Genomic DNA, 12,137 nt, shown 5'->3' with positions numbered 1-12,137 from the left:
AGAGGCATTTTACAACTAAATGATTTGGACGGATTACAAGTTAATAAATAATACCCGCTTCTTTTAATTCATTAACTATAGCTACAATTTCATTGTTATGTGACGAATTACCAGCGTCTTTTGATGCCCAAAGTAATTTTAATCTATCAACAAGTTCGTTAACATCATCCCAATATACATATTCGATTGATTTGGAATTGTATTGCAATATATTATCTGTAAGCCCACTTCCAGAAAACGAGTAACTACGTTGTGGTGAATCACTAATAAGTGGTTTTATAACACTTCGATATTTCGGATGACTACTGCCTCTTAAGTATCCTGTTGGATCAAATTGTCTTTTGTGTACGCTTGTTGCTTTAAGTATTGAGTGATAGCTATCTTCATCATCTTTTGTATACTTCATAGGACGTTTTTTAAACAATAATTCATACAAGCCCCTTGTACCCACATAAGTTTTACCTCCAATAGTAAAATCATCACTGTTTTTCCCAAAATGAATTAATTTATTGCCCAACATCCATTTATTTGTTTCTGCATCATGATTTACTCCATATGTTGTATCATACTCTTTTGCTGAATGATCTCTTAAAAATCCATCTATGTATTCACGAGCTAATTCCGAATAATCAGATAAGTAGTCTTCATAAGCTTCTTCAGTGATATTTTCAAACACATTATCATCACCATCACCAACAACATCATCATCAGGATTAACTGTAGCTGTAGCATAGTCATCAGTTGGTTCAAAACTAGGGTTGTATTCACCAATAATTTCAGTAGGAAGCTCCTTAACTGAAATTTGATCCACTGATTCAATGACGGGCTTGGTATCTGTGAATTGATTTGTCTGTGTAGATGAGTCACGTTTTGGAGCGAAGTAACGTGTTTGTGTCGTACTATCAATGACCTTTGCGGTTTTTGTGGTTTTTGCAGATATGTTATCAACCTTCTTGGACAGAGGATCAATAATAGGTTGAAATATTTTCTTTATTGTTTCATCTTGCTCAAATCGACCCAATTTAAGAGCTAAATATTTTCTCCTAATACCTTTAGCGAGCCGATCAATGGCTTTTGTAACGTGCGGATCTGAAGATGTCATTTTAATGAGTGATGATAAATTATAGAAAATTAGATTTTTATATATTTATCGAACCCTTTGCGATATCGACCATTATCCACCGGAAAATCTTTAACAATTACTAAACATCCATAACGTTTTCTCCAGCACTCTGAACAATTTTTTTTGAATTGATCATAGGACATATCGGGTGAAACGTGCTCGTCATACACATGTTTCAAATTGATTTCGTCTTGTCTAAATAACACAATAACATTACTATTATCACGTATTAATTGTTTAGGTATTTTAGAATAACTTTGGCACAAGTAGGCTGCATCGATATTTTTATGTCTACACATTGAATAATACTGACGAATTTTATTTTGATTATCACAGGCCACATCGTCAAATATAAATAAGGAATGATCAAGAGCCTGAGAGGGATCAATTACGTCATCATTATTGTCGTACGGAAAGTATTTTATTCCATTCACACGTGCCAACACCGATTTTAGTACTTGATATTTAGTTTGAAATAAAGATTTTGAATAAAGATAAACATTTTTAAATTTAAGTCCTCTTTCATTATAAATTAAAGAAAGCAATGCGTTCGTTTTTCCACATCCACTGGGCCCACAAAAAATTGCTCGAAATGAAGTTGGTAGTAGTTTTCCATGAATATGAGTTTTCGGTTTTTCAAAAAAATCTAAATTAACTATGGGTAGGGTTTCTTCTTGTTGCGTGCACTGCATTCTGACATAAACTGATGGTGAAAATAAAAAGAATTGTTTATAAACTTTTATAACCATCATCACTGTTAGAAAACATCAAACATACTTTACAACGTAAACTGCATGATTCTAGTGATGATGATGATGATGATGATGATGATGATGATGTTGATTTTGATGATGAATCATTTTTAATTAATTTTTCGAGTATACATCTACAAGTATCAGGTCCACACGTGGCGTTTGGATTCGACCAAGGACATGTCACATAATGAAGTCCGAATTTATCATTGTATACTTTTTCTGGTTTGTTGGTATGTGCTTCATGCATTTTGAACCAATAACTAAAGAAAATCTACTACAACATCACCTTAAATAGATCTGATGGAGAGAGGGTGATTAATAAAAAATTAAAAACTTTAGCATTTATTTATTTGTTCCACCCACTGGTGCAAAATTACACAGTTTACATTGCTACACATGTAATTTTTTTGATTAAAGTGATTAAAGCATTTTGGACGTTGTTTTTCAAACTTGGGTACTCCATCTTCATTTTCAACGTTTTTTTATGATCAAGTCCGGTAATTCACTTGCACACACATATGTTAAATAAGTATATTTTTGGCTCCCCTTCACATAAACCATTTTATAGTTTTTTAATACTTTAATTAAAATATCAGCAATGTCATCATAATTCACATATCCATATGAATAGCGTAGACCATGGAAATTTCGTTCTTCATACCTCACTTGACTTTTATTGGTTTGCGACAATGTGTCAAATTTTTTAGGCGGCTTTAGAAGGTAATGATTGGTTTGATGTCCGTTGAATATGGTAACTTCTTTGGGATAAAAGGACCATTTTTGATTTTCATTTCTCAAGTTAAACCCTTGAATATCAACACAAACAATCGTCATCATGATTGTCATCACATTAACATTACATCTTTAGTCTGTTAAATTATATACCACCCCCTCTACTTTTTAAGATAGACTTCGTACTATCTCACTAATAGGAAGATGTTCAAAGATGGTATCATGAATGATAATGCAATATGCTTTTGTATCTGCAGGAAAACCACTTGCGGCTTCAATATCAACCTTAAGATCAACAGTATTTGATTTCAACGATTGGTGCCTTTGGGAACAGTCAATGACGAACAAAGCTCGATTCTTAAAAGCTACATAATCTAACAAAGGTTGTTTGGGATGTGTGATATCATTTTTAAATCTACTCAAAAATTGTGAATAATTATAATGTGCATCAACAAATTTATTTTTTTCAAACTTGAGCCTCATGCGTTCTGTAGGGTAATATTCTCCATTTAGCATAATACGTATATCTGATACATTTATATTCCCAAAATATTGCGGATCTTTTTTGATAGTATTTCTGATCCCCGTTTGAAATGCAATAATTACAAATCGAGGTGTTTCTACACTTGTACTTGTTTTTACACCCCAAATTTCTTTTGTAGCACCAACAGTCAGTTGAGGCAATTCATGATAATCCCATTTTCTGAACGATATAAACATTGGCTCATCTGTTTTTATTGATTTTAACAAATTTAATTTCAGGACATCATTAGGTGTAATAATGTCCACTTTTAGTGAGATATTTTCAATGTTTAATTCCCCTGCTATCGTAGGATCTTTTACATTAGTTGTATGCATACAATCATCATCGTTCTTGTTCCTTACAAGACGTATAGTTTGTTTTCCAAAAGATGTTACTTGATGATCATTGAAAACACCAAACAGATGTTTTAGAGGAACACGTAGAATGAATGATCCATCAGTATTTACTATAGGATTTTGTGGAAAATTCCATCCTGCAATATCCAGGTGCTTTGAATCGTTGGGGTTATAACAGAGATAACCTCTGATTGTACTCACAATACCAGGATCACGCACGGTCTCAATTTCTTTACCATTTAATTCATATGTGACAGAATCAAATAGAAATGCACCAACATTATTTACAAGAGATACACTTCCTTCTCCACTTTTTTTCTTGACACTACCTTCAATAATCAAGGCGGCATCGTACATTAAGGTCCATATGTCCGATTGATTTATTGAAATTTCAATGATGTCATTATTATTAAAAGTTTTCACATAAGGATAATATGTTCGAGTCTCAATCTTCTTAATGTTTTCATCAAATTGCGGTTTTCGATGAAAGTCGAACGTTTGGCTTAATGACATTATAACCTAACGATTTAAGAAACAATATATTCGCTGGAGTTAAACCCTTTGTCTTCGATGGTTGTCTTTTACAGACTGACTGCTGAACAACTGACATCGAACTTTTATAAGGACTTCGACTTGGATTGATAAACACCAAACCCATTATGACAGTTTCTTTAGTTCTAAACGCACAATTACTTCTTCTTTACGAAAATTGACAGGTTTGAAATCTTGGTTAAGTATGCTTAGTGTTATGTTTGGAATTTCTCGCTTATTAATTATGGGTAGATATACAAGATTCCTTGGTACTTCGTCTATTGCAAATCCTGGATTGACTTGCACAGCAAATTCGTAAATGGTATGAGAAAGCCTATGATTATGAAAAGCTCCTGTCGTTATATTACAATTAATTTGAATAGTTCTGACTTTTACTATGTCGACAGGTAGATCTGATTCGTGATGTTGATGTGGTGGTAGTGTACGTTTAGAAAACCCTAATATTCTACCAATACTATCCTCCTGTGTAAAATCGATTGCGTAATGTTCGCTTTTAATTTCACACTTAAGCGTATTGTGATTGGGTTTTAGTGAAAAATATTGGTTGTAGTCTTCTTTCTTCACAGAGTTTGGAATTATTTTTTGGATCAAGTATGATTCAATGTCGGAAATTTCATAAGATCCTGTTGGTATTGTTATTACTTTTGAATCTTTCTCCTCAGAGTAATAGAATTTATTTTCGCCCGGTTCAATATTTGGAATACTATTGTATGAATGAAACCCAATTAACGCTAAACCGTAATCGCAATCTGAATCAAGTTCTATAGGATTTGGGAAATCGATGGATAGCACGTGATTGTTACTTTTTAAAGAGAAGATGGTTGACATTATTCACATACAACATCTAAGATGTAACTGATTTATTTTATATATTTTACATATTTTTATACAAAAATTTCAAACATAAATGACCACAATTTACTTGATTGTAGTTTTGATATCGATCATTGTTGTAAAAAATTTCAACACTATTACCCAAATAACGTACAAGTTCTTGAGGCGGCTTTAGTGCCCCAAAACTATCAAAATAGGTAACATTGTTGTTCTTTTTTATGTAGGCCACCCAATGAGTTCCTGGATTTTTCTTGGTATCCAAATTGACTATTGCGCATTCATTTTTATTTGGTTTATTTAGTAATGTGTCACGCATAAAAACTCCTCTGAAATATGGTATTTTTAACATTTTTGCGAATTTTCTTATATCGATGTCGTAGAGGGCTCTGTTGGGTAGCTTTATAGGTAGTTTTTTGAGACCTGCTGTTTTTTCAAAAACAATCCGTATCCACCTCTATCATTCTTCTTCAAATAAAGACCAGATCCTTTTTTACCAATTTCTTCCATTGCTTTATTATGCCGACCTTGTTCATCTAATTTCTTTTTCGCATTCTTTGCATCAATCACTGTTTTTGCCACAGCACTAGCTCCCCCTATTAGTGAACCAAGACTTCCCAGTCCTGCCAATATAGGTAGAAGAGGTAAAATTCCTCCTTGCTTCGGTTCAAACGGTATTATTCTAGGAACACGTATGTTCTTACGACCTCCCGCTTTTCTCACAGCTATACGACCTGTTTGGAGTGCCATCACTGCAGCTCTTCTCAATGCTGTTTTATTAGATAAATCTACATTTTCATTCCTTAGATCCTTTCTTATGTGGTCTACAATACCACGATTAAATGAAATAGTAGGATGATGACGATGAGTCTTTTTTCGAAGACCCATTCCAAGCTTTCTTTTCGTTTTCATGGCTGTTGTTACAAGCCAAGCTGCTGCTTTCTCTCCTAAACCGGCGTCTTTCGATTTAACCCTCTCCCAAGCCCGATTTTCTAAAATCCAATCTGCTCTGTGTCGCTCGTCTAAAGATTGATTTTTGGAATAGCTAATGTCGTGTTCTTTGCATGCAGCATCCAACTTATTTATACCAGAATCACCTTTCCGTAATCTTTTCTCCAATTTTGTGCCAGGACCACAGTAGCTTTTTTATTGAAAAATGAATAAAATCTTATAGAATATGTAAAGACTTACTTGTAGCCGGGTATGTGTAGTTCTAGAGGTAGTTTATTAATTAGAGAATTTACTACACCACGTCCACCTTTACGTTCGGGGACTAACATAACAATGAATACTTCGTATAAGTCTAGTGATATTTATAGAAGAGGGAGGGAATAAAGGCACATCATTTTAATTACAAGTTTTATTTATATACTTTTGAACAAGATTGGGTGGTAAAAATATTTCCAGGTCCTTAATAAATCCATGTAGTCCTTGGTCGAACAAAGATTGACACAACCTCGCCACATCAATTTGCTTATCGATGAATTGTTGACAAATTTCCATACCATTGCGATATTGCTTCTTCCATGATTTAATTAATGCATCCTCTTCTGTGAAGTCCACATCGTACACCTCAGCATGTAGGAGATCATAGTAAGCATCACGAAATTCGGAATGGATACGTTTGACGGCGGAATTAAGATCTGTTGCTTTCACCCATTTGTCTTGACTGTACATTTGCCACATCCTACTACTCCAACTTGAAATGTAGGAATGAATGGTGATTTTCAATGTTGTAGGCTCTCATTTGTTTCCACTAAAAGTGATTTGTAGTGACCGTGTGGTAAAGTATCAGTGGAATCATTTAATAAAAATCTTTTATCATCAAAGTTGCTTAAACCAATTTTGTGCTGTTCGATACTGTAAACTTTGTGTGCAAATGATCGTATTGTACGTTGAGTCACCTCTTTAACCATGTTATTTTTTAAACAGTCTAGGTAGTCTTGAAAAGTGATTTTATTTTTGACAACACTAAATTTAACACCTTTTGATTTTTTGATACATTTTCCCCCTTTAACTTTGTACGCGTACATTTTAGATCTAAGTCCAATAAAATGACTCATCACATTGCTATTTAGCTCATCTTTCATCACTCCAGGGACCTTTTTGTTTACAAGAGGTATTGACCATTGATTGTTTAAAGGGTAATCACTTGTATCGAACATTTTAATATTTGCCTTAATTAAATCATGATAGATATCATCACATTGAAGTTCGTAGATAAGGCTGTCGGTGTCAGTATATAAAAGTTTGCAATTATTTTCATTAAACTTCTTTAACATGAATTCATAATGAAAATCATAGACACATACTTTAGAAATATCTAAAATAGACATACCAATGTACAATGGTTTATTGAATATAAGTTCTGTTTTTGCAAGCTCGATCGCGATAAGATTTTCATTAAATATTAAACTGGATATTAAATTTTTTGCTCCGTATCTCCCTTCCCATTGCGATACCAATTTTACAATTCGATGTTTTCGGATATTTTCCATGGTTTTTCCAAACACTGCATTATTTGCCAATTTATAATTATTTTTTTCAAAAGTACTTTTGGCTTGTGCACGTAAATTTGTGTTTAGTTCGATATACGGTTTTAGCCATGGAGCTTGCTTGAAACTTAAAATTTTATGAATCTTTTTAACCACTAAACCATTATGTATCGCTTGTTTTAAATTCTGATAATGAAGAATGTAATTAGTTTTTTTATGTAGGGTGGTCATTAATTTAGAGATTTTTGAATTTGCTGGTTTTCGGTGTTCAGCACAAAAAGGTAAGTCTTTGTGCCGATCATGTATATGTTGCGGGTAGTCAAGATCGACTTCTACAATGTAACCTGTGTTGGACTCGTTGGAAATATTTGTAACATCAAAATCAGTAACATCGTCTAACCATTTAAATTCTCTATAGGGTAAATATTGCTGCATGGCCCACCCGTAAAGATTGTTGACATCCAAATACATTAGATATTTATTTGGTTTAGATGGATCATAATCGTCACCTAAATATTTATTATTTGCTTCCGAGTATCGATTGCAGCATTGATTTATGCCACCGCGAATACCTCTTTCCACAAATAATAACATATCAATATCTTTAAGAATTTCGAGTTTACATCCAGTGTATTTCAGCATACAATCCCATGTATAACCGGGTAAAGTGTAGTACCATGCGGGGTCCAAACCATACGTTTTATGCATTACTCGACGGAAATTTTCGAAAACATCGGCCAATAGTAAAATGTCAATTTTCATATACAAATCCAAGTATTCGCCCAAGTTGTTAATTTTGAATTGGGTCCAAACGTTTTGACCATGTTGATAATTTTCTTCGGAAATGTGCGAATCATTTAGTTTACTATAAAATTTTTCGATCGGTGGTAGACATGTTTCTGTTAATTTTTCAATTGAGTCGAGATAGTCGTATGGAAATACACCTTTGCGTGTGAGTAATTTGAAGGAATCCTTATCTAAGTCTTTAAATTCGCGTTTTAAATGTTGTAATTCATCTGCTTCTAAAGTCGATACTAATTCATCCAAGGATGCATTCATAAATCTGAGAGAATCAATGAACCTAAATTTTATATCAGTATTTTCATCTTTCAGCGTGAATGCAATGTACTTTTCTAGATTGATTGGCAAAAGTGTGATTTTTCCTAATTTTGAAATATCTTCAATGAGGAAATGACTATCATATCCCGATAAATTGTGGAAAACAATGGGAACCATAAATCGCTTTTTATAATTTAAATTACATATTGAATGAGCAAATCCTCTAAATACCGATGTAAAATGATCATGATCTCTTACAATGTTTTTTTGTTGTCTATCTTCTTCGGTAAAACATTTCCCACATATGTGACATAAAACAGCTGATTTAAAGCTTGGACTTGAACCCATAGGTTTAGCTTCGATTATTTTTTCAGAGACATTTCTTGCAATTTGTTTAAGCTTATTTGTAAACCACACAGCAACATTCTCACCACGATAAAAGTCATAAAAGGACAGACTATCATCATAGTTACATTTTAGAAATAGTCCAACACTGCACGCTTTATGTTGTTGATACTTGAAGGTTTTGGATGTATTTTCACAAGTTTTTTCGATCGGTTGAAGCACAGACTCGAAATCGCAGTATAAAATAAATGGTAATGTCTGTTGATTGATATAATTTTGAAATTCTACATAATCATATTTTGGAAATGAAATTTTACTAAAATTTAATTTTTCACATTGCTCCGAATGCTCTTTAATAGTATCCTCCTTCTTGAAATAGTTAAGGCAACGATCACATAAATATACTTTATGATTATTTTTGTTTAATTGATTTGAAACAAGTCGAGACAAGTTTTTAATCCAACAATAATGATACTTTATTTCGGTGTTATCCACATCGGCATTATCTGGAGCCTCATAATCATTTAATTTTGGAAAATAAACGTTTTGGACTTGGAGCAAATTTACATGTTTTTCTAATTTTTTTTCTGTTAGTCTTACTGGAGCTACAGTATAATACGATGCTTTTGATTTAGTTTGATTTAATTCCAAAACGTACACGTTAATTGAAACATTATTTAATTTTTCAAATTTGGAAATTTGATTAATACTGACAGGAAATTCGATTCCCTTCATATTTAATTTTGATGACCAATGCGGATACGAATTAATTCTATCAGGATGACTATTAGCGGGGAATAAGGCTGAGATGACGCTCCAAGAAAAGCACTCGTTATCATTATAATTTTTGACATTAACACAAGCGTGTTTATTAGCAATTTGTTGTGGAAGTCTGATGAAAGATGAACCATTCCCAATTTCACATTTATTTATATTGATTTCCAACGAAATAATTTTATGTAATGCCCAACCCGAATCACGAAGTTGAAAGTTTTCTAGTTTACTTAAAATTTTATCACTTATGTAATTTTGAAACCAATTTTTAATATTTCGCCCTTGATCCAACAGTCCATTCCTGGTGTTAAACGATTTTTCTTCAATAATTTCACTACCATCGTTTGGATTGTTTTTAATAAATTCACCATGAAAACATGCGTTAATTTTAAGCAAAGTAAATTTTTTAAGCAATTTTTTAATGCGAGAATTAAAAACCGAAAATGCATCATTTAAAAACTGAACAATATCAATGTGACTTAAATTAAAAATTATTCCAGTTTGAACGCGTGACTTAAAAGCAGTTTTCAATTCTTCCCACTGAACCCTCTTTTGATGATTTATCTTCAATCCTCGACCACTGATACCATTATTTGCACACAAACGTTTAAGTATGAGGTGAAAATGTTTTAATTTAATTAAATTGGAATTAAGCTTGAGTCGAGCACCAACACTCAATTTCAAGCTTTTAATAGTTTTCGAATAAAGTTTAAAATAACTTTTAATTTGGTGGACCAAATATAAAGCACTTTGATGATCAAAGATTGTTGTCAAATTATCCAAATGCGTTTTAGTAGCCTGAACGATGTCGTTACTTACCACGATCACTTCATCAGCTTTGGAAGTCATGATAGGCCTAAGATAAAGTACAAATTCAGTACCAGATTTAGAAGCAAAAATTTATTCTTACCTTTTATTATCACTCTCACTACAACACAATTATTTGTCTTATCGACTTAAGTTGATCACTCGTATAAACGGCGGAAAATGATGAGCTGATTACTGTTCTATTAGCACCTCGACAGCAGCAGCACAATCAATGGTCTGAGCTGATCATTTTGTTCGTTATATAGACGGTGGGAAACATATGGTCTTATCAATGTTTGCGGTTTTTCCGAGAAACGCGGAAATCAGACCGGATGATTACACCCAAATAACGAATTATTTTGCATTTTTTTTCCGAGAAATTGCAATATTTTTTTTTCCGAGAAATTCCAAAAATTTTTGCCGAGGACCGCGCTTAAAACTTTTTGAAATTTTTGCTCACTCTAGCGCCCTCTATGATTGTCACCCAAACCGTCACCGCCATCTTGATCGGACACAACTGTCAAATTCAAAATTTCCGCCATTCCATAATGACATCTGTCAAAATTCTCACCGCCAGCTGTCAAATTTCCACCGCCATCTGTCAAATTTTTAAATTCCCCGCCGTTTAGCCGCGCACGCGCAAATTGAACTGTTTATCGGCTCGCGGCGCCTCCAACCGGCTACACATTTCAATTTCCCGCCACCAGCTGTCAAATTCGCACCGCCATGTGTCAAATTTTTAAATCACCCGCCACCTGATTGGCAGATGACCAGCAATACGCCGGAAGAGCCGCCGACACCATCTGTGCGCCTGATTGGTAGATGACCAGCAATACATCACCGGACGGGCGCTCGAGATTACGACTTCCGCTGCAGAACCGGCTTTGTATCACTACTTTCATAGTTATTACATTTTTTCTATAATTTATTCTTGTAGAAATCGACCCTGTCCAGACATTCCCCCTACTTTATCCGGCTCACTAAATATTTTTCTCGCGTAAAGTTGACTCTCTGGAATTTTTGGAAGTTCTCACTCTAGCGCTTTGTTAATTTTTAAATAAAAATATAAATCATAATCATACTTATAAGCAAAATACTAGAATCTTCTTCAAATCAAACAGCTTTTTAAAAATTTGATAGATTATCCGTTTTGCCCACCTATGGCGGGTAAAATGAATACGTGGGTCATGCAAAACAAATAATGAGATTTAATCGAAGCATGGCAAAAGTGTGATCCTCGGCCAGAATATGAAGAACAGGCTTCATGGTTCCACTCTTGGCAAATATCACACTGAATCCAATTCTCAATTGGAGGCTGTTTATACTGTTCTTTGCAGACGGTGCAAAAGAAGTCTTGTTTTTGATTTTCTTCGTTTCTAGATGGATCTCGAAGATCGATTAGATACGCTCGCACTTTGGGCAGACCTGCTAATTTTTTTTAACATACAATGCAATTTATTAAATATTTGTATAATAATATATGTATAATTGATCACTTTAAAAGACTTCCTGAATCTGGGGTTGAACGATTGCTCAAGCCTAAATCATTTTTTAACAAGCCTGCAAATTCTTTTATTTGCGTTTCGTTTTTTAATAATTATAGGCTCTTCTATTTTTTCGAAGATGATTTTTAGTTCAGTTTTGTCATCTTTACGGTCATTGAATTTTAAAGCATCTTTAACAAACTGTTGGAAACCAGTACTGGTGGGTTCAAGCCATGCTGAAAACGGACGATATTAAAAGTAGACATATTTCTTCTTATTAACTTCTTCTCTCTTTGAATGC

At 33.6% G+C, this 12,137-nt stretch overlaps 1 protein-coding gene across 1 annotated transcript; it reads right to left on the bottom strand.

The window, feature by feature from the left end:
* Positions 1–6,599: 6,599 nt before the first annotated feature.
* Positions 6,600–10,567, bottom strand: LOC148167671 (uncharacterized). The gene is made up of 2 exons (XM_088046346.1): positions 10,456–10,567; positions 6,600–10,401 (listed from the first exon to the last, which is right to left on the bottom strand). Exon 2 carries the CDS (start codon positions 10,392–10,394, stop codon positions 6,600–6,602), a length of 3,795 nt encoding a protein of 1,264 aa, XP_087902472.1. The 5' UTR covers positions 10,395–10,401; positions 10,456–10,567.
* Between the last annotated feature and the right edge of the window lie 1,570 nt (positions 10,568–12,137).

The sequence above is a fragment of the Gnatocerus cornutus genome, chromosome 9 (genome assembly GCF_029298725.1).
Source record: "Gnatocerus cornutus isolate USDA-ARS CGAHR chromosome 9, icGnaCorn1.1, whole genome shotgun sequence".
Lineage (NCBI taxonomy): Eukaryota > Metazoa > Arthropoda > Insecta > Coleoptera > Tenebrionidae > Gnatocerus > Gnatocerus cornutus.
Note: the sequence above shows the minus strand (reverse complement) of the source record. Positions and strands in the feature narration are given on the sequence as shown.